Source organism: Eufriesea mexicana, unplaced genomic scaffold (assembly GCF_001483705.2).
Source record: "Eufriesea mexicana isolate 0111107269 unplaced genomic scaffold, ASM148370v2 scaffold572, whole genome shotgun sequence".
Taxonomy (NCBI): Eukaryota; Metazoa; Arthropoda; class Insecta; order Hymenoptera; family Apidae; genus Eufriesea; species Eufriesea mexicana.
This window is the reverse complement of record NW_016908738.1, coordinates 318,676-341,931: the sequence shown is the minus strand read 5'-3', so window position 1 is coordinate 341,931 and position 23,256 is coordinate 318,676. Positions and strand designations below refer to the sequence as shown.

General features: G+C 46.0%; 1 protein-coding gene across 1 annotated transcript in view; it reads left to right on the top strand.

The window, feature by feature from the left end:
* LOC108545872 (frequenin-1) overlaps positions 1-10,905 on the top strand; it is a 36,545-nt gene extending 25,640 nt beyond the window's left edge. The window contains exons 2-7 of the mRNA XM_017897684.1: positions 3,607-3,631; positions 4,101-4,149; positions 4,252-4,341; positions 5,081-5,159; positions 5,418-5,506; positions 9,173-10,905. Of these exons, the coding sequence (XP_017753173.1) occupies positions 3,607-3,631; positions 4,101-4,149; positions 4,252-4,341; positions 5,081-5,159; positions 5,418-5,506; positions 9,173-9,340 (500 nt within the window). The 3' untranslated portion in view covers positions 9,341-10,905. The remainder of the gene's footprint in view (positions 1-3,606; positions 3,632-4,100; positions 4,150-4,251; positions 4,342-5,080; positions 5,160-5,417; positions 5,507-9,172) is intronic.
* Positions 10,906-23,256: the final 12,351 nt, after the last annotated feature.

Below are 23,256 nucleotides of genomic sequence, written 5' to 3'. Positions count from 1 at the left end.
TGACCGTAGACACTATGCCCGTCCAGCTGCAGGCCCATGCCCCAGTCGCGTACGACCAGGGTGCTGGACCCCCGCATCGAGTCCAGAGGAAACAGAGACCCGAGGGCCACCCTGGAACTCGATGCTTGACGAGGTTGACAGTGGCTGGAAATGAGTGTCGGAGACGAGTCGTGAGGATGACTTATGAGACGCGAAGTTGTCGAGTACAGGGGAGTACGTCGCGCAGGCTAGTCGGGACTTAAGAACGATCGCGATTATCGCGAGAACAATTATGTTCTATTTGGTAAACGAGAGGGATAAAAGGAAGATAGAGAATTATATTTCGCTCCAAGTTAGGTAGGTTACCCTTGTGCGAATAGCACGCACATGAGACTTAGTCTAGGAGTCTATCTTATGACTACTTAAAAATAAACTTACGCATCATCCATCGATATGTCCCAAATGAAGCCTTGAGAAAACTTGAGAATCTTGAGAAACCTAAAAGCTAAAACAGAATATATTATTGTTAATGTGAATCTGAAAGAAAATGGTTTAATACGAGGAAAGAAAACGGAAACCAAATGAAACGAGCAACCCAACGGTGTGATATAAAGAAACGATCGAGTATTGTACGAAATACTCGAACGCTCTAACGAAAACAAATGGAATGGAAGACGTAAAATATGTGAGAGGAAAGTTAATTAAAACCTGCAGAAAAATTAATTAATACCTGAAAATAAAACAAAAATTAAAACCTAAGAGAAGATAAATTAAACCTGAAAATAAAAATTATTAACAAACCAACGGTGAGACATGAACGAAAATTAATTATTATGAACCCAACGATGAAACATAAGCAACCCAACGATGAGATATAAACAACTCAACGATGAGACATAAAGAAACCAACGACGAAACATTCGAATATTATACGAAATATTCGAATGTTCAAATATAAATAAATATAAACGAAAGATAATCTCTGAAATAAAAAAAAAAAAATTAAAACCTGAAAGAAAAGAATAATTAATATCTGAAAAGAAAAAAAAATAATTAGTAAATTGTTTAATGGGGTGGGGTGAGGTTGGGGTAGCCATCCCCAACCTTACTTCGGATCCCCACCCCTCGCGCACTACGAAAATTTAGATACTACACTTTCGAAGTCGAACCGACAAATGAGGTACGCTGCGTCGCGTCGCCCTTTATATAGCCTCCGATCGGTCGAGCCCCCCACTCCGATCGGAAATTTTCGAACTTTGCCGATTTTATTAATTATTATTTTTCCGCTCTAACAGCCAATAATTTAACAATTTTTTTACTGTTATGAAAAATTTACGTTGCAAATAATTTGTTAATAACAATATTAATTTCTTATTAACAATCAGTGTGATAATTAATAAACTTTTTGTAGATTGTAGTTATATTTTTACACAAGCATATCATTGTTTCAAGTAATAGCCCAGTAATTTATTAATTTTTGCACTTTTATTATAAATTTACGCGGTGAATAATTTGTTAATGACGACATTCTTTTATTATTAATAATAAATTTGATAATTTGTAAACGTGTTTTATAAACTATAACTGTAATCGCTCTCCCATAAGGTAAATTTCTGATACGTATATGTATATGAAAATATTTTTATCTCCGCTATGTCTTTGGTTAAAATGAAGTACTATACAAAAAATAAAAACGTTCGAAGATTCGTTCTCACCTTAAAAGTTAGGTGGCAGATTATTTTTTAACTAGTTTATATTATAAATACATTCGTATTTATGTATAGAATAACGAAACTGTTCCGAATTACACGTGATTTAAAGTAATTTCCTATAATTCATATATAATCATGTACGTATAATACATATAAAAAATAAGATCTCCTTGACGATGATTTTGGTGTCGATTACCCACGACTACGACCCTGATAAATGTGCGAGCAATGGCTGCGTAGTGACAAAACCCCGCTTACGTATTGCCAATTAGTACTTTACCGTCCTGTGATCATTGAAGATCGTCCTAATATCGTTTCTGCATGGTTTCTTCTTTAGAAAATTCTACAGTATACGATACTGTGTATAAAGAATCGCGTGGCATAAAGAATTATCGTAAAAATACAAGAACAGAAATAGAAAGTATGCTCTGAGGCTTATGTTTAAACTTTGGTGAGCAATTACGATTATTCGAAAGTACAAATAAATGCAATTAGGGACATTGATATACACGGGATACTCTCGCTCAACTTGCAAGACAATAGCGAACCTCCTAACGTTCTTACTTTTTATATATTACTTTCTTGTAGCCAAAAATTTCTCGGAAACCAAGGATGATTTTATTAGCAATTTCGGTTACCGATTCTTATTCGGGAGAGTAAAATGTACGAGAGTGACCTAATGGATATTACAGATTAGAGAGAAAGTTAAAATTTGTTGGACAGTGTAATGGAGAGGTGCAAGCTCGGGGCTGGCTCGAAGTAGGTAATCGAAACGCGGATGAAGGATGAATCGAGAGGTCGGGAGAAGAAAAGGAGGAACACGAGCCGTGTCCGAAAACGCGCGGTGGCCTTGTCCCGGTAACTGCGTGCTGGCTCGAAAACCATGCGCAAATTTATCGAAGGTTATAAAAGTGAGGCAGGCCGGAGCGGCGTACCGGAAACATTACGTATGCGCGATTTGTCAAAAGGAAACTTAAATAGTTATCGAAGAAATCGACGACTTTAGGCTCCCCTTGAAAAGCCACCCCCTGTTTTTCCGAACCAACGGAAAATCCGTCCCTTCTGCCTCGTACGCGTTCGATACACCGGTATAAGCGGTTCTTCGTCCGATTGTCGCCGCGGAAATGTCGCGTGATTCTTTCGCGTTTTCGCAGGAGTGCTCCGTTTCGCGAAATCCGGCGAGTAGCGGAGAAAATTTCATCCCTTTCCGGGTCATCGATCGTTCTTTAACGCGATATAAATTTCCGAGGGAAAAGCCGTAAACGCGCATCCGATAACGACCATCCGTAAATCTGGAACGTGGTTATTTTTTCGGCGGCCTACAAACCAAAGAAACGGGCCACGCGCGTTCGATTTCAGCTCGTCTTTTACGGCACGTTTATTTTCCTCCAAACTGTCCATCCGATTTCTTCCTTTTTTCCGCTATTTTTTTCCCTCTCCGAGCCCCGGTCGCATCGATCGTCCCGGATATGCTTTCTTCCGCTTCGAGTAGATTCCATACCATTCCATTCCATTCCATTCGATTGGATTCGACGTAACGACGAAACGAGAATAATTAGTTAACCGAGACACCGCGTTTAATTCTCTCGTCGGCATCGACTCGTTTCTCCGATCGCGTTCAAAGATCGAACTTGCCGTTTCCAAGGGCATTTCCGTCGGTATCTTCGTCGATACCGACGTCCACGCAAACTTTCGCCGAAGCCCCTTTGCCAGCCGGCAAACGGATTGCGAATCTCTAACAAGAGCACTAGCTGGCTCGGCTCCGAACCAACTGCAAACCGAGAAAAGCGATATTATACTTCTCGCTCCGCCTTTCTGCTTTTCCCCTCTGTTTGCCGAACACTTTCCGCCAACCTTTGCTTCTCGTTACACCCGCCACTCGATTAAAACCGTTTTTCCCTCGTTTCTGTTTCAGTTACCGAGAAGGAGATTCGACAATGGTGAGTGGCCGGGAACGATGGTTCCACCGTCTGATTTAGGACGAGATCGGATGGTTTCGCCGAGAAATCTCGACCTCGATCGGTCCGACGAGATCGTGCGCAACGGACAACGGGAAAGGATCGCGTTCGGTGCTTTGCTATACCATCGATCGAATTAAACGGATCGAAATACTATTGATTTCCGTTGGATTATCTTTTAATCGCGTTGGAAGATAATTTCCACGCGCTCGCGTGACCGATGGTTCGATCAGAGGCGCGCGCGAGCGCCCAGGAAATCGCGCAACTGTCGGCAGTTCCGTTCGTTCGGATTCGTGGCTTCGTTGTCTATCCGGTTATTCGCGGTAACGTTTTATCAATTTGCTCGTTCGTTCGTTCGTTCGTTCGTAGAATATGAAATTGAAATTGGAAGGGAAGCGAGTTACAACGCGAGTAAGAATAGATTCGATAACTCTGGCGACTGTTTGTTTAGGCACAAAGGATTCCTGAAAGACTGCCCCGATGGCTTGCTGACGGAACAGGTATGACCTCCTTTCGGCTGGCACGTTAATTAAACGAAAATCGATAGGCACGCGAAGATAAGGGGAAGTTTGAAGATAAGAGTGCCTGTTGCGTGATTTCAGGGCTTCATAAAGATCTACAAGCAGTTCTTTCCACAAGGCGATCCATCGAAATTCGCCTCGCTGGTTTTCAGGGTGTTCGACGAAAACAGCGTAAGTCTCGCAACGTTTTTTTTAATCCGGACAACTTCGTATTCCCGTTCGAGTCCCATCCACGATTCGGAATATTAAACGGCACGTCATTTTTCCAACCCCGGCTTATTCCTCGCGAATAGGACATCGAGAATCGGGGCGAAGACGTATCGTCGTCCTTTAACATAATCGCAACGTCGATTTCCCATAGTTCCTACGTTCCCATTTTTTCCGCGATACCGCTTTAAGCAATTCCGGAAGGGGAGGAATAGATATCAATCGAGACGCAAAGACGTCTCTGGCCGGAGAAAAGCGGTGTTTCAAGCCCTTTCGCGATACCTCTGTTCTCGTATTTCCCATCCAAACGATTTTATTTCCCGGATATTCCCGGCTTTCGTATTTCCCATTAGTCGCGATTTCCCGTTAGTTCCGATGTTCCCTACCTTAAACGTACGCGACTATGCCGCTGTCTCCTTAATTTCGACCCTCTACTACTTGCCGAGCGCTCTACTCCACCATTTCTCCTTTCCACCGTGTAAATTGTATATTTCTTGTTTTGTTTTTTTTTCTAATCTTTCTTTCTCTTTTTCCGCATCGTGTACGGTCGGTGCGATTTAAGAGAGCAGGCAATAACGATTTCGACATTTCGAATAAATTCGTCGCTTTCATCGCGAAACTCGTTCCGCGATTTAAAAAAGCGAACCAAGCTTCTTTCTTCCTCTCGGCGGGAACGCAAGCTGCACGAGCCATTGTTTTTCAGGACGGCACGATAGAATTCGAAGAGTTCATAAGGGCACTCTCGGTGACGTCGCGCGGAAACTTGGACGAGAAACTTCACTGTGAGTAAACCTTGACGCTTTTGCTTCTGACAAGTTTAGGAATATAAATAGTGGAAAGTTCGGAACGAAGCGGGTATATTTTCAAAGTCTTGGAACGACGCGTAGATGGAAAAACTAAGGGACACGTCGTCAGTTTCTTTGCCCGTTGTAAAATCGTATCAGAGAACGTTCCAAGTTTCTCTCGAGTCGGTGCACGAAATAACGCGACCGTTGCGAAAGAAGAGGATCAGAGGTTCAAGTTCTGCCTTTCATTTTCAGGGGCGTTTCGGCTCTACGACGTGGATAACGACGGTTTCATCACGAGGGAGGAGATGTACAATATCGTCGACGCGATGTACGAGATGGTGGTAAGTACGCCACTTTCCACGAGTGGAAAAAATTGTAAACTCGTACTCGGTGAAAGGTGTGAAATCCCGTCAGATTGCGCCGAATCCGTTCGAACATTCGTCCGTCATCGACGCGATGATTTTACCGAGTGTCATCGCCCGATCCGATTTCGGGCCGGTAGTCACGCCACTTAAACGGATCGCTGCTTATTACCGCGATATCTCTAACGACCGGACCTATCGCGCGAATAACGAGGCGCGATCAAAGTTAATTGGATTTCGTAATTATGTCGCAGTGCCTTGTTTATTCGAACATACGTCGAGGATAATTATTCGCCGACGCGTTGCGTTGTACTCGTCAATGGTACACGTATGCCGTGGAATTTCGTGATTCGAACCGACGAGCTAACGATCGTTGCGTTTAAAACGCGGCACGCTCTCGATGCGAGTTTAGCTCGCCGAAAGACATGGCTTTCGAGTTTCCCACGGATCTTCCATCGAGTTCGAATAACGTTTTTCCATACGCGAGAAGAGAAACGCGTATCGCGGTTAACCGTGCACGAGATCGGTGTGGAAACTCGTAGAAAATCTTGGCCGATCGATGCCCGAATTTCCTCGTCGGAACGACGACGCCGACGCCGACGCCGACGCCGACGTCGGGAAAATTCCAGCCGCTCTACGGATTACGCCGATCGAGAAAGTGGTCGGGTACGCTTGGTCGATTATCGAGCCGGAGATAATCATCCCGCGAGATAATCGTGACGAACACGCGTCGGATACCGCGTACAGCTGTGCGTTCGTCGGCGGATCGATCGACGTTTCGAATCGGTCACGAAGACAGACAGATCCGTTCTTGGAACGCGCGAAACGCGCGAAAGATCCGAGAGTTTCGTATGCTCGACTCGCGTCGCAAAGTCGATCGTCCTAATCGTTAGTCGACAATGGAACGATGACGAGGGAAGCGTCCGCTAGCTACTCGCTAACCGCGGTTATTATTCTTATCGGCGTTATCGAGCTCGCGGCCGGTCATTATTGTCTTTTCGTGTCGATCGTATCTTCAAATTATACGCGGTTTCCGTGCTGTAAGGGCGTGCTTAGGAAAAATGACCGCGTGCAGCGACCCGGTAATTTCCAACCGAATCGCGTCGCGACGCGGCCAACCACGTACCCCTCCGTGTCTCGTCTGACGGAAATATTTTTATCGCTAGTCGCGGGTTAACGACGAAACTGCTCGATTTTTCCCCTCATTACGCATCCATGGAAAACTCGCTGCACGGATAATAAATCGAAATTCTCGATCTCGTCTAAATCGTCGGTTTCTGCTTCGAGTGCGATAAGAAATCGAATTAATATACTCGAGCGAAGAAAAGAAACGACGTAGCGCATACGTATCGTGCTGCGTGGCCATTGTCGAAAGTGGGTCGTGAACTTGAGCGCGCGATATTGGCTGGGAAACAAGGAGAAGCTCGTCGACGAGATAAAATGAAAAAAGAAGAAAGGAAAGAAGAATGGAAAGAGATAATAACGAGATAGAAGGTAAAAAAATAAATTCATAGGGAGTTGCAGGTATGAACCGTGAGATTCGTAAGTTATGTACCTTGAGGAAAAGTTACGCTCGGCGTGACTTCCATTTGCGTTGGAGGAAAAGCTGTGCGCCGATCCTCCGGAGGTCCGTCGTGTTCCCTTCCGTGGAATAGAGTCGCGTTGAAACTGGGACACCGGTGACAAAGAAACATTTTAATCGAATGATTTCTCTTGGCCAACGCGCAATGTCGCGGTAAAGCAGAAATATAAATGGTATACGCAATGGTTGGCGCTTTTCCGCAAAACCGCGTGAAATGCCACCGACTGGTACGTTAACGTAAACGATACACGAAACGTGGCATAGTACTTTTCTTTCTCGAGCCAACGTATCGCCAGATCGCAGATAACTTTCCCCTCGGAATACGTAATACGTGCATTATTGTAAAAACGTTTAATTATACTACGACCGGCGCATGAAAAATTCAGAAGAAAAATTTACGCGATTACAAACCTCGCTGACGTTTTACTAGCAACGCGCACGCCATCCGCTTAGCTATCGTGAGCACGGAACCAAGATTCGAGGTACGTATTTCCTTCCGCCGCGAAGGCATCGATATCGTCTTAAGACCTTTTATGGTTCATCGTTCTATACCTCCGTGGAAGGAAAAGTAGACCGAGCTGTAGACGGTTCGCGTTCCTCTATAGCGCCTACTAGTTCGTTTTTTCCTTCGCAGATATCGGGCTTGAAAATCGACGCGACGTTACGACGATAAACTCGGTGGAAAGTCGAAGGTGGCCCGCGTAACGAGGAGCGATGAACGATATCGTGACGAGAAGCAAAGCCAGCCGACAGATCTGCCCCACGTTAAATTCACCTTTCCCCCGAGCCTTTTATCTAAAAACCTACCGACACGAGAAACTCGAATTAAACGGCCCTCGTGACTTAATCTTTTCCCGATCTTGCGAATGGATGCCCTCCGTTACGCCCCCCAAGTTGCACCGAATAAACGGTACGCTTAGCTTTTAAAAACCTGATTCGTCTTCGTTGTAGAAATATTTCTGTTCGATGTTCAAACGATTCCGATACGCTAGTTTCGCGATATTTCCCCGTAAAATCGTGGTAGAGAGCGTGGATCTCGCCACGTCCTCAACGAGAATGCCGGTGATTCGCTGAACCAATGACACTCACGGGAATAATTTGGGGGTCCGTAACGAGGCTTCGCAGACAGATACACCGTGCCCTATCTCATGGGATAGAAGCCAATTAAGGACTATCCCACGAGGTCTGGCAGCAGGCACGTTACGTGCATCTGTACTACAGGGCTCATAACACCGGTGTGTACGCGCAAGTACACGAAATCACGAACGAGAGTAAATAGGAACGAGTTACCTTGACGCTCGGTATATGTTTCCTTTATGTTTCCCTCGCTTTTTTATGCGAATTATACGAACGATATATTAGAAAAAATATTCCGATAATAAGTAGCTCGGATTGGAATTAAGAAGAGGCGAAGTGGACGATGATCATTGGCTTGCCCGTGGTCGATCCCGTGGATAATTTCTTCCCTACGGTCTTTAATCTTTATCACAAATTTATACGACGTTATAAATTCGTATAACGATGAACGAGAAAATGGGCGAGAAATTCGTGGATGAAGTTGTAGAAACGTAATAAGCCTATTTCTGAACATCGCGTTTGCAGTTTTAACTCCGCTGGAAAGAATGGTCTAGTTTAAACGACAAACACTTTGCAGCACCGTGTTCTGCAACTGTGAATCGACTTGAACGGGGCTATTCTGCGGCGTTGGCCGCGATGCTTATTGTTTGTTCGACGAAGCTGAAATCGATAGCTCACGGGCAACGCGAATCTCTTTGACGGGACTGACGGTTTAACCGACAGCGTGTTTCTGTTTTTCCCAAAGGTCTCTCGGACATCTTTCATTCTTCGACGTTCCCTCCGATACGTATCCATTCTTCGAGATAAATTCGCTTCGGACTCGTGCTGCAATCGCGATCGTTTTTGCTAAAATCACTCGCGGTTAACGCTTCGCGACTATTCGCGAGAATAGGGTTCGCGTTAGAACAGAGTCCACGAGAGGAGGGTATCTATCGACGAGTATTGGACGACCGAAGGGCTAATAGACGGAACGCATGCTGTTTCAGGGACAACAGCCGCAGGCGGAGGACGAGAATACGCCGCAGAAGAGGGTAGACAAGATCTTCGATCAAATGGACAAAAACCACGACGACAAGCTAACCCTGGAAGAGTTCCGGGAGGGTAGCAAGGCCGACCCCAGGATCGTGCAGGCGTTGTCGTTAGGCGGCGAGTAACGGCAGGCCCCGTCGCGACCGGACGATTCCTCGATCGTCCAAAGACGAACGATCACACCGTCGCCTCGGTCCGGTCGTCGAAACGGATAGAGAGAGAATTCGATCCCTCGAAGAGATAAGAGAAATGGGCTATCTTGAGGTGACTCCCGATAACCATGCAGACCGGCGTACACGCATACGTAGGTACATGATACGAATCGACATGACGCGAACCTCTTTCACTCTCCTTTCTCTCTATCTATCTATCTTCTCTTCTCTTTCTCCGTTTCTTTCTCCTCGCGGAGACCGTTTCTTTCTCTTTGCACGAATCGTTGAGAAAATTGCGCGATAGCGACGATAGAAACGTAGAAGTCTCGAGCGTAGTGGCTTGATCGACGATTTTCTAGATCTTTGTATTCCACCGATCTCTCTCTCCACTTTCCGTGTACGAACGACAACAGGGACGAGTCGCGAGATCGCGTCCTCGAGAGATCAAGTATAGCGCGAGATTCGACGTTACGATGATACTTGGACAAAACTGCCGACAAGTGCTCGACGAAATCTCGAACGGAAACTAGTTCCGTCACGGATACGTCGTTCTCGCTGCATAAGCTAAGATAAATATAGGAACATGGTTAGCGCTGTCAAGCGTAGCCGAGAACAGACGAGAGATCTCGATTAGTCGGAAAAAAGAACGGGTGACACGGTAGCGCCGACACTCTGCCGAATAGGTTACGCTCTTGCGTCAAATAAATCGTATTCGTCAATTTTCCGTCGACTCGAGTCGTTTCGCGTAGTACTTTTTCCCAAAATATCGTATCTCGCATAGAACAGAATGTTACAAAGAATCGCGACACAGAGATTTGGAATATCGAAAATTTTGACAACGATCGCTCGAATTTGCATTCGCCTTCGAGATGAAAAGTTAAACGGCAAATATGCTGGTATCTAGCGAGGAACTTAACGTCGGCTCGACGTATATCGGTGAAAAGGGAGCGGAGGTACGGCGAGGAAAGAGACCAGGCAGGAAAGGATTAAAATAAGAGGGAAATGGAAAGGCGAAGCGTCGTCGCAAAGAAAAAGGCAGAGGAACACATGGATCGAAAATAATCGGAAAGGCGATTTTTTGCGTCTTCTCTGCCTCGGTGGCGGTAAAGGCAGATTTTATCGGCGTTCGCGAGACGAAAGTTCACGAGATGGGAAAAACGCATTGGCGGAAGCGTGGAAAGAATGGGAGGCGATATAGCCGTCTAGCGGAATCGCCTGATATTTTCAACGAAGACTGCAACACTACCGTCGAGGGCATTCTTCGCACGTAGAATTTCGGAGAGAAGCGAGGAAGGAAACGTTTCAGCGGAAGCATTACTCGCGGAATTACATTTTTCTTCAAACTATTACGTATTTACGCGTATACGTTGGGAATCCGTGTCTCGTTAAAGTATCAGTCGATCGAGTTACGTCTGGAGCAAGTTCCGGTTGCCAGACGAGGAAAGCCCATGAAAGATTCAGGAAAAATACGGACCGCGGTCGAATATCGCGAAAAGGAAGAACGGCGAAAGAACGGACCGGCGGAGAATTTACTTCGGTTTTATCTCCGAGCTGGATTCTTCTCGGGTCGTCCTCTTTCAACGTGCGTCGTTCTTTTTCATCGCCATCGCCTCCACTTTTTCTCCCTCGCGCGTCCGCCCGGTCGTAGCGTGGACCGTAATAGCGTCGCGTCGTCTGCAACGTGTACGAGCGCGACGGAAACGGATGAAAAGTTAATTTAGCGCGGGCGTGATCCAAAATTTACCGTCCACCGGTAAGCGAGGAACGTATTTCTTCGAGAATTCGCGAGAATCGACGAAAAGTCGAGGAGAATAGACGAGGGTAATATCGGTGCCTGTGAAGCGAGCAGACGTTTGAAAAAGTTGCCGATCACGGGAATATACTCTCAGAGTTTTTTCGCTCTTTGCATTTTCCGTCGAGGTCGTTCCTCGTTTCAGCGACAACAAAGCGATCGGAAAGAGCAATCGCGGAAAGAGACATCGCCAAAGAGTTTGCCTTCCGATTCAAACGAATCTTTGCCTCCCTTTGCGAGCAAGAATTTAGAATCGTTGGGACACTTTGGTGGAGAAAAGGAAGCTGCGCCTAACTCGAATCGCGCGTTATCGCGTAGTCTCGTGATCGATTGGGAAAATAACCGCGGCGACCGGGGTAAACGTGGAATTCGCTGCTCCCGAGTCAATTAATTCGCCAATGCCGCAAACCAGAAGCATCGGAACGCGATTAAAAAGATGCGATTGGACGAACATGACACGCGTGACACACACAACACGCGCTGCCACCGGATGAAACGCGATGAAACGCGACGAAACGCGACGAAACGCGACGAAACGCGATGAAACGCGATGAAACGCGACGAAACGCGACGAAACGCGATGAAACGCGATGAAACGAAGTTTGAGCACGCGGCTCGTTAACGCGCGCATCCCTTGTCGAGGGTTCGTTACAGTTGCGCGCATTTTCGCGCCGCCTACTCTCACCCTCGGACATCGCTCACCACCTCACCGATTTCAACGTCCTTTACCAGCTTCGTTTTCACCTTCCACGTATTCCTTCCTTTCAAATTCCTCCGACTGCCGTTTATTTCTTTCGAGAAACGCAATTTTTACACCGCCACATTTTGCTCGCTTCCTATCGAATCGACGATCAACCGCGTTTTCCTCTATCCAAAGGTTAATTAAACGAGAAATTCTGTCGTATCATCGAAGAAAAGATATTCCGCTGTTAGGATCGTATTTGCCACTCCCAGTCACCATTTTCTTTGTCCACACCGGTTCACCTGATTCCGCAATTAATACACTTTGGCTTTATTCGCAAGGAAGAAATCGAAATGGCGTTTTCTCGCGCGGTATACCGGTATGTTCGCGGCACATCGATCTACCCGAAGTAAAAATGTATAGCAAAGTAAACGACGTGGATACTTTGTTTGCGAGCCATTTTTCGCTTCCCCGTGGTATTTTTCCATTAATAAACCAACTTACGCAACAACGCCGCGCGTGAATTTCTTCGAGCAATCGCGTTTATTTCTGGCGCCGATTTGCATAAACTCGTGCCCTCGACCTTCTCGTTTATTCCAGTAAAATTCTTACGAGTCCGAACGCGTTCCGCATAGGTTACATATTCTAGAAGCATCGAAACTCGTTCGCGCGTTTTTTCTCATTCGTCTGATTTACGATAATCGTTTTCCGAAGCGTTGCACGTTTCACCGATCGTGGTTATAGGTTGCAGCCTTTATCAGCGATGAACGAAAACGCGGCGGTTCCTTTGCGCGAAACTTTCTCAAGATCCGAGCAAGTACCGAAATGACTTTTCGCGTTCGATCTAACGAGTGCTCGGGTCGGAGAACTTTCCACTCCGAATCCAACTTTTTCCCAACTTTACGCTGCCTACGCGGCTTCTTCGTTTACGCGAATATTCCCTTGGTGGATCGTTTACGCTATTACGTAAACTATATCGTCATCGTCGCCGTCGTGACCGACGCCGTACCATCGTCGCCGTCTTGACGCTGGTATAACTATATAACCGGGCGCAAAAATTATACGACGGCACGAGCACCTCCGTGCGCGCCCACGGGATTAGGGTCGTTCGGAAAGTTCGGAGACAAACAGCTCGGACAAATAAATCGAAGGGAATGCTCTCAGGCCTAATTCGTTCCACTTATTTTCCTCGTTCGATCATCCGATCGGCCTACTTTCGCCGAATTAACCTTACACCGTTCCGACATTCCATTCCGCGAGAAATTCCCTTTCCGAAAACACGACAAATTAACCGTACAATTTGCCGATCTTGCAACTTTAATCGGACAAACGACGCAAAATTCGCGCGATATCCGTAGCGTACGATTGGTCCCCGTCAAACTGCGTCCATCGCGTTGTATTTGTATCCACGCTATCCGCCGTTCGAGTCCAGCAAATATTTAGCGACCAAACCCCCCGTTCGCGCGAACAGGCACGCGCCACCTCTCTGCAATTCCCGATGTCACCTCCGCCAGATGGCCAATGCAAAATCCCCCGATATTGGCAAACTTCCCATTCTTCTTTCTTTGTCATCGTCTTTGAAAAAATTCAGCAGCTCCGAGTTCGCGAATATCTCGCCGGAATTACGCCAATTAGCATTCGATGCGCTTCTCTTTCTCCTCTAATCCTCGCGACAAAATTTGCCCAACATCTGGCTATATTTCGAAAGAAGGTGAAAGCGAAGCATCGGAGATTAAAAATCGTTTCGATTCGCGCGCGTACGACCCAAATCGGAGAAGAAACGTTTCCGCGGTATTGGAACGAGGAGACATAATGCCGTTTTCGTGTCAATGGTCTTACGTAAATTTCAGCGCAGCGATGTAAAAGCGGCCGGGTATAAGTAGAGGATAAACAGTTGCGACGGGAAAACGCGTGTTTACCGAGGAAAATCGACGATCCTTCGAAATCTATGCTCGACACGCCGAGAATATTTCCCTTTGCCTTCTCGTCGCTTTCGTGCAGTTCACGGATCCTCGATCGACGGGAATTTAGCTACCGCAGTCCTACGTTTCTTCTTCTACTTTGCCTTTTCTTCGTTTCTTCCGTTTCTCGAAGATCAACCGTCTCTCTTTCTCGCCAGTTTTGTCACTAGTTATCCGCGATGGAAAGAGCGACGAAACAGGTGGAAAATATTTGGCGACACCTAGAAGGTTTGACGTGTCACTTGTTGCGTCCGATAATGTAATTCGTGTCCGCTAAAAGTTCGATACGGAAGACATTTTTTGCCCGTTTTTTCTAGTCGTCGAGCGATTTCCAGCTACGACAGCACGTTCGGAAGAATTAAAAGAAAACAGAAGAAGGTAGCTTTCCGAGAGAAACGATTGCAGCGATGAAACGTCTCGTTTGTCGTTCGTACGCCAAAGTTGTTCTTATTAGAACGTAAACTTTTCATCTACCTTGCGATCCGTAGCGGGAAAGAAACTTTAAGCGATCTTAGGTAGGATTAGCGTTTTACTCTAGTTCCTTGGAAATCACGCGAATTTCTGCGCTATACCGTTCGATTGTACGGCGCAGAAAAATAAAGATTTTTAACGAAAACGCGTAGACGTAGAATGTGGATTCGCGCGTGCGACAAAGGTAACGACACGTTATACCTGTATGCGTGCTACGTTCGGCAACTCGTCGGACACGCTTTTCGAATGGAAACACCATCGATATTAATCGCGAAATATCTCGAGATGTCACGAAATTTCCAACGAATCGCGACGCGTTCTCTGGAAAAACCGAACGGACGATCGGAGGGAACGCTTCGACGAACGCGAGTGAACGAAAGTTGTCGATGACTCGTCGAACGTTGTCAAACAGTAGCAATAATCGAAGAACATTGTTCTAGCACGGTTGATAGAAGATTTTTAAGCGGCCGGATGAATTTAAAAAATCGTCGAATCCCTCGTACGAAGCGACTCTGTGGGATCGCGGCAAGTGGTGAGATGTAACACACACGGCAGGTGGCCGCGTACCGGGCCGATCGCGAATCCACGACGATATTGCGAGACTTGTTCTTCCACGAACAGTGCTTCGGCAAACTTTGCGTTACTCGATTAACTCTCGAGCAGGCGGAAGCTCTTCGAAAGAACCATCGAGAGACAAGCTTTATTCGGGGGTAACGACTCCGGGTTAATCGATCGTCGATTCATTCGTCCATCGATTCGCTGCCTGGCTAACCTGTACAACCTCGGTTTATCGTGAACCCTGTAAAACGTTTATTCGCATAGTTGAACAAACTATGACGAACGCGATTCTTTCGTTCTCGGAATATCGTCGTTGCTCGCATCGACCAGACGTCGAGCACCTATCTATCTTATCGGAGATTCTTAACCTTCTCGACGTCGATCTCGACATCTGTATACTTCAACGGCCCCTCGATTTAATTGACATTTCATCGTTCACATCGTTTCGATTATTCGTACGATTCTGAGAATAATTTCACTTCTCGAGCACCATTTTCGATTCTCTTCGCTTCGCTTTCTCGATTAAAAGTTCAACCGCGATATACACGCGTGGATGCCAAGTGCGAAAATCCGCTTGACGCAGCACGAAGAGACAAGCAACGGATTCGAGGGTAAGAATCGCCGATTCACCAGGACATTTGCCGATAATTCGGTGTCGATCGTCGAAGCCGCGACTACCACGGACGATGTGCATCGGAGAAGCGGCTCGAGACCGATCGATCGACACAAATCGGATTAAACTATTCATTCGTATATCAGCAAATCACGAACTAAGAGTTGACTTAATTAAGTAATTTTTACATTTTCAAGCGGAATTATAACGGTAAGAAAAGGATTTTCGCTTAGCTCAGATTTCTAGCTGCTTTCCGTGTAAAATTCTCGTAGTGATGCTTTGTCGGGCTACAGTCTCCTCTCTTTGACTCGCTAATGATACGAGACAAGGTAACTGGACTTAAGAGGGGGTGAAGAGGCAGGGGAAGAGAGAGAGAGAGAGAGAGAGAGAGAGAGAGAGAGAAAGAAGGTACGAGAAGGCGATAGGAAAAAAGAGGAAGAAAATACGTGCATACGAGCACCTGAAATAACGTTTGCAAAATTTCGCTTTCCTCCGGTTTTCGCGGGTTCACCGTAACGGAAACTCGTTCCCATAGATATCTTACAAATGAATAACTCGGACGAGGATCGGGAAGAGAGAAAAGAGATTTCAAACTCGTCGAACGTCGGTTTCGCGCAAACGCGTTCTTCCGGCTCTTGAATAAAAGCGTTTGACATCGATACTCGTAAACGCAATGGAAACGCGATGGTCGTGCAAGCTCGCTTCGTACGAGGCGAGAGCCAGCTGTTTAGGATATCGAGTGCGAATTCCATTCGACGGGCAACTTTATCGCGACAATCAAAACGGCTTTATAAGGTTTACAACGTCCTGCCCTTGGTTTGGGAAACGACACGAAGCTTTTCCAGTTGCATCGAAACGAAAAGAAATCGAAAGCCTTTCGAATGGCTCGATGATTCACGAATCGAAAGAATGAAATGCGAAACGATCCGTACGTTAAACCATTGTTCGCCTCACTCGCTCTCTCTCTCTCTCTCTCTCTCTCTCTCTCTCTCTCTTTCTCTTGCACGCTTACACTCTCTCCCTTACACTCTCTCTTTCTACTATTCTCACTCGTTCGGTATACCGACGATTCCAAAGAAAAGAAAATCAACTTCTTTACGCGTACGATTCAAAAGAACTATTCTACTATAGCGTAACTTAATATTTTTAAATGCTGCAAAGTTAAAGGGGCTATTCTAATGCGTGCTGTTATACTCGTATCGCTATTACCGCTAGTTATGTACTAAACGCTAATCTACCGTTACTCTACTTACAGCAACGTGACAAACTTTTCCGTCTAGAACGCGTACGGTACTCTCTCGCTCGACGAGGAAACGAATGAGAAAAGAAAAAAAAAAAAAAAAAGAGGGGAGAAAAACCAAAGAGACCACGCGAAAGAAAGACAGCGAAAAAGAAACGATTCTCGATTACACGCAACACGTATACGCATGTCAGCACACAGAAACACGAAAAAACACGAAAGAACACGAAAGAACACGAAAGAACACGAAAGAACACGAAAGAACACGAAAGAGCACGAAAGAGCACGAAAGACACGACGCGCGCACCCGCGTATACACGGCAAACGAACCTACACGCCAACATACGTCAAGGTCATTGTTTTACGAACTTTCTGTGATAATTATTAACAATCACTAAATACGAGGAAAATCGCTAGTTACGAGGTGGCAGGGAACGAACGGACAAACTTGTAAATAAACACGACGGGTTTGCGATGATCGCGACTGCGGTGAGTAGAGAAATAAACGAGAGACAGCTACGATTGAATCGAAGGAAAAAAAAGGCAAGAGAGGTCTCTTGTTTGCGCGATAACGTTACCGTTCCGTAAGTCATCGGCGATCCACGCGGATCACGTCGATGATACACGGTCGTTCGATCGATCAACGACGGAAACAAGCGAGAAGAATATCGCGACCTCGATATACGTTGCTCGGTTACCACGAAAATCTAAGCGCATTGTTATTTTGTATGGTCCCATGCGTTTTTTCTAAATAACGACGACATCGTAACACACGATAATAATGGTGATTAATAAAAATAATTTGAAGAGCACACGTAAACGCGACCTTCCTCTTTCACCATCCGTCTTTTCAGGATTTCTCTAGAAATTCGGCTACTCGACCATTTACGTTCGCAGCTGCTGCTCGTGCCAAACGTAACCGATGCAATTCTTCCGTCCTTCGCATGTCCTCGCTCAAAGCTTTTATCCTCAGCTGTACCTCTTGTACCGCCATCTCGGCTATTTTTACCTTCAAACGTTTCTCCTCTGTCTGCAACGGAACAAACAACTTTATCTCCCGCCTTTCCTTCCAACCATTTTCCTATTTTCCAAATTTCCGACAACCTACCTCGAGCTGCTGCAGGAGTAACCTGTGCTTCAGCCGATTACGATAATCCGTCAAAAACACGTAACCCCTAGACTCGAAACGATCGTTTCGACTTGCCGAGTTTCTCGTTTTAACGCCGTTGGCATCGTTCTCGTCGCTTTCCGTTGCAATCAGATCTCGATCTTCTTTCGAAAATTCTCCCATCTGTTTTTCACGCGATAAATCGTCGTTCGGGTTGCACTCCAACGAATCGAATTCCTCGCCATCTACAAACACACCGTTCCAAACGATTAATCGGTTACGTTTTATTAATCGGTCGATTTCAACGTTCGTTTATTCCATTCGATCCTACTTGCACTCGTTTCGTTTACACGCGATCGTTCGCTACCGTGTTCTACTAGATCGTGATAACCGAACGCCCTCGCATATACAGCGTTCGTATCGTGTACTTTTATCGAATTTAAACGGCTGGATCTCTGCGTTCGCTCGATCCACGGGTAGTCCGCTAGAATGGAAAAAGCGCGCGAGTATTAAGGTACTTCGGTTGTCTTGGACAACCTTAAAACGAACTGTCTTTACCTGTCCTTCTCGTAGATAACGTTCCACCGTTTGAACGTACGTCTAGCACCCCGTCGATCGCGTTCGTGGAAAAATACGCGTTATCGTTTTCCGGATAGATCACCGAAACGGTGACGCTGTTGTTGGAAATTTTCGCATTCGACACCACGATACGATTCACGGTTTTGCATTCCGACGCGCTGCTCGACGACGACGACGACACCAGGCGTTCCTCGTTCACGAAGATCTCCTTTTTCTCCTCCAGGCTATCCTCCTCGAGATTCAGATCTCCCAATGTGTCTTTTTCTTCCGTCTCTCGATACTCGGACGTCGCTTCCTCGTCGTTTCGTTCCATTTTCACCCGTGACAAATCTTAAAATAGGAATGCGAATCGTTTATCTCCGAGTCGTTTGCCGGATAGGGAAAATGCGTCGAGTTCGAGCAAACTTCGGAAGAAGAGGATACTTGGATGCAAGTACGAATCGATGCGAAAGACGCGCGGAATCGAGGATCGAAAAATAAAAGTACCAATGAAGGCATCCGAGGAATTCAATTTCCGACACGTCGGTCGTCCATCGTTTTCGTAGGCTTCGCCAAATCGGCAATTCGATTCCATCGGCGACTTTTGCAAACGATCGGCCAACGACCGAACAGCTTCTGGCATTTCCGAAAACTTGCTCGGCGACCGATTCTCCACGAAAACTTGATATCGATTCCACTCCAGGCTCTCCTTCACCTCCGTCTCTGCGTATTTTTTATTTTCCTGAAACGTAAACGTCGTTAGACGTGAAATCACTCGAAAGCAATGTCGGGAAGCGCGCTTAACATTTTCGAAAATTTCGAACAACGGCGCGACGTAACGAAAGCTTCGATCGGTAAGAGGTAAATTTCCATGGGAATACCTTTCCAAACGCGGTGGCCTTTTTGCAGTGGTACTTGTAGTTCTGCCAGTATTTCTTCAATTGAGCGGAGGTTTTGCGAATGAAGCCCGCCTTCTTGAACTCGTCCTCGATGGTCGTCCAAATCTTTTTACGAGCCAGGGTAGAAGCACTTTTGTCTAACAGCGGCGCGTACTGCTTCATTATAGCCAATAAATGAACTCGTTCCTCTTTGTCGAATTGATTCTTCTTTCTGTCGGCCTCCGATAAATTACGCGGCATCCTAGATTGCGATTGTATCGGAAACCGATACGTTCTCGATCGATGCGTCGACGGTACTGGTCGCTGCAGCAGTTGGGTGGCTGTCGCGATTGTTCGAGCAATCGGTGAAAAATGATGCTTAAGAATGTAAGAACGTAAGAACGTAAGAACGTAAGAACGTAAGAACGTAAGATCGTAAGATCGTAAGATCGTAGGAGCGTAAGACCGTTAGAGACGCAGACTATCTTGGCAGAAGTGCGATCGCTTTTGTTTCGACAAAACAGATCGACGCGATTCGCCGTTCTTTTCTCGATGCGTACAATCCTTAGTAGTTTTGCACGTCCTTTTTCCGCTTCCTCGCCCCGAGAAACATCGAACGCTCGACTCCTACCGTCCCCGTCCAGTGTCCAGTTCAATCCTGATATTCCTCGTTCTTTATTAAACCATAAACTCGACGGAACGCTCGCCCAACTCGCTTTCGACCGCCGCTAGTCGAATCGATCGTTATAGCTGCAACCTCGCCAAACTTTCGCAATAACGGAACCGATATTATCACGAGTGTACGTGTTCGCAACGTTAAATTCCAAATAAATGTATCATATAGGACAAGCGCTACGTTTAAACGATGCGATTATATTTACCGAGACGTCTTATTACGGTTTCACCGTGAAACGTCTATCCTTCCTATATCTCGAATACACGGAGATTGAAAAAATCATCCGTGCTGAAAAGCAATCCTTGCACTAGCTGGGTAAGTCCATCGCCGAGTAAAAGAAGAGGGTAAGATTTTTCCATGATTTATGCATGACTCCGGTTACGCTTGGGGAGCACTGTACCGCTACATCTTCTACGTATGTGCACACGCGCGCGTGTAGGTGTGCGTCGCATACCGGCATACACGTTGCCGTTACACACGTAGACCGTTCGTTTCTGTCGTTCAAATTTCGTCGCGCTTGTTTCTCGCGATTAACCGCGTCGGCGTACATTTAGTTGCGCGATACTTACGAGTATTAAATCCGCGTTCAACGGATTTGCGCAATCCACGCAAACTATTCGTCTCAAGGCGACTCGAAAAACCGACCCACTTTGTTTACTCGAGATCAGACGAACGCTCTGACACTCGAGATGGTGCTGCCAGCTGTCGCTCGCTATTCGTTTCATCCAACGATGGTAAACCTTCGCACGGCCTACGATAAACCGTGTCGTTGCGTAACCAATGTTTGCGACTTTTATCGATCGAAAATTATACGTCATCAAATCGCCCAACGGTCCTAGGAACGTGGACCGAGGAACGAGAAACGGGGAACGCGGAACGAGGAACGGGATACGAGGAACGTGGATCGAGGAACGAAAAACTTCGCAGTAAACAATTCACCGCTGGGACTGAGATTTCAAACCAACGAAACGACTTCTCTCTCGAGAACAAGTGCTTCTTGGGCTCTTCGAAACCTCGAGACCTTGACGGAGAAGCGTTTCACTTTTACTTCGAAATAAATGCCCGAGGCGACGACCCAAGGCAGGTAGTCTTTTTTTCTCAAATATTTACCTAAAGCTGCAAACGAGATTCCGTATCCGTGCCCTAAGCGTAATCGTAATCGTATCTTTTACATGGACAACAACAAGCCCTCTCTGCTCTGCTCGACGTCAGACGAAATCTCGACCAAACGTCACGTGTTTGCTCGCCACGCCGAAACATCGAAAGCGTCCCTAGACTCGATACGAGCCAGCTGTCGACCGCCTGATTATGCAAACTCTAGTCGGGTACCGCGAAGAGAAAATGCGTAATTAATCAACGAATGTGTTGCTCGTAGTCAGGGCGACTCAAACGTTTTACGACTTTAGTCGGTGTACAAAGAACGCCGTCGCTTTCTCGCGATGCTTTTCATAACGAAAGGCAAATACGCCTGCACGCTAACTCTGTTCTCTCTGGACAACGTTACATTGCCGATATTACGAGCGGCTGTCCACAGCGAAACGCGCAACGCGAAACGCCCAACGCGCAATGCGCAACGCTCACAGAATCATCGTTACTTTGGCTGGATCGTATTGATTACTCGTTAATTACCCGCAACATGCGAAATATTTTTCGGACACGTTTTCATTTACGTTCCATTTACTCCGTATTTTTCTTCCAATTACAAATTATCGATTACGAATTAACCTCATTTCTTTCCGTGTGTACCGCATCTTATTTTTTTTTTTTTCCCCCCCCCCCCCCCCTCCATTCCTCTACCTATTCGATAATAAAATATTTTACAAGCTTAAGGTTATTAGTCTACATGTGTTGCTATCCTGCGTAATAATGAGCAAATAATAACTGGGCATTTGTATGCAAAGCCTCAACGAGAAGTCGTATCATGCGTTAATGCGATTTACGCGATAGTCCTATAGCCCGGTCACGAACCATATGCCTGGACCTATTCGCAATTCGCAATTCGCAATTCGCCAACGCGCAACTTCAAGGTTCCATAGCACGATCGACTATGCTGCGTCCCTTTGGCCTGTCTGCTGCTTCTTCGCGACTACGTTCACAAGGTGGGTCTCGTTCTTTTTAATCGCGTCTGAAACGAACTCGATCTCGGTCGTAGTTGAATCGTATCGATGATCGATACGAGAGAGTCCGACTGTTCCAGTTTATCTCGTTAGATACGCGTAAAATACATCACCGAGGAGACAAAGAAACATTTACACTCGACAATTTATCAGGGATGATCGGATTATTTTCGCATTCTTAATTTGTAACCGTACAAGATACGAGGAACGTAGAAAGTTTCCCGTTGCAAGTTTACCGAGCACTAAATACGCGAAACAGTCGTTAAACGGAAAGTGCTGAAAAATTGCGAGAAGAAAGACTTCCGGAAAAGAGAGAAGGTTATTGAAATATGTGGATATCGTTATGGTAGAAGTTGTTTGTAAGCGATTATAATTACGTGATTCTAGCTCCCGTGCGATACTAACTTTAAACCAGATCCGTTCAACTCGACTTCTAGTTTAACCCGAGTAATTTCGCCACTGAATTACAGGCATCTGTGTTTTACACGCTACCGTTCTTCGTAACCTCGTTAAACCGCTCGATTCCTATTTGCAATGTTACACTAACCGCAACAAACTGTGCAAAACTCTTCGTGGACGAAACGTTTCGAAATGAATGCTCGTATATACCACGAAAATGAACGATCGGATGACCGATGCGTTACGATCGAAAGAAAACATCGTCCACTCAATGGCGTGCTACTCGATCGAGAAACTTGGTTTACCCTCTCTTGCGAAGGTGGCACCGGTGTTCCAAGGGAACCGACGGTAATTCCAGAGACGTCAACAAGGTAGGGTATCCCCTTTACCAACCTTATGTAAACCGCTACGTTCAACGTACAAACAATTCGAGTTACTCTCGCTCTCTTATCTCGCGTTAAACTCTATTCCCTTCCTTATCAATTGCTCTTCATATTTTTCGTCGCGTTCTATACCGTCGTACCAAATACGCTTAAACACGCATATAGAACGCATTGTACGATATATATCCTTTTACCAACGAAGGTGCTATTTCGTGGCGAGACTTTCTCCTTTGCGAATTTTTCATCTTCGTATACAAGGGTACCATTCGTTTTGAAATATCGTCATTCTTTTCGACGCGTACCTTTCGTTGCTTTAGCCAACCGAGTGTTTGCATATTTCATCTCGTCACGGCCGAATTAAACGGGAACCGAACGAACCAACGCGAGCCTTTACGTAAGGGAAAAATATTTCATCTCCCCATTGATTCTTACGCCCACTTCTATGAATCGAAC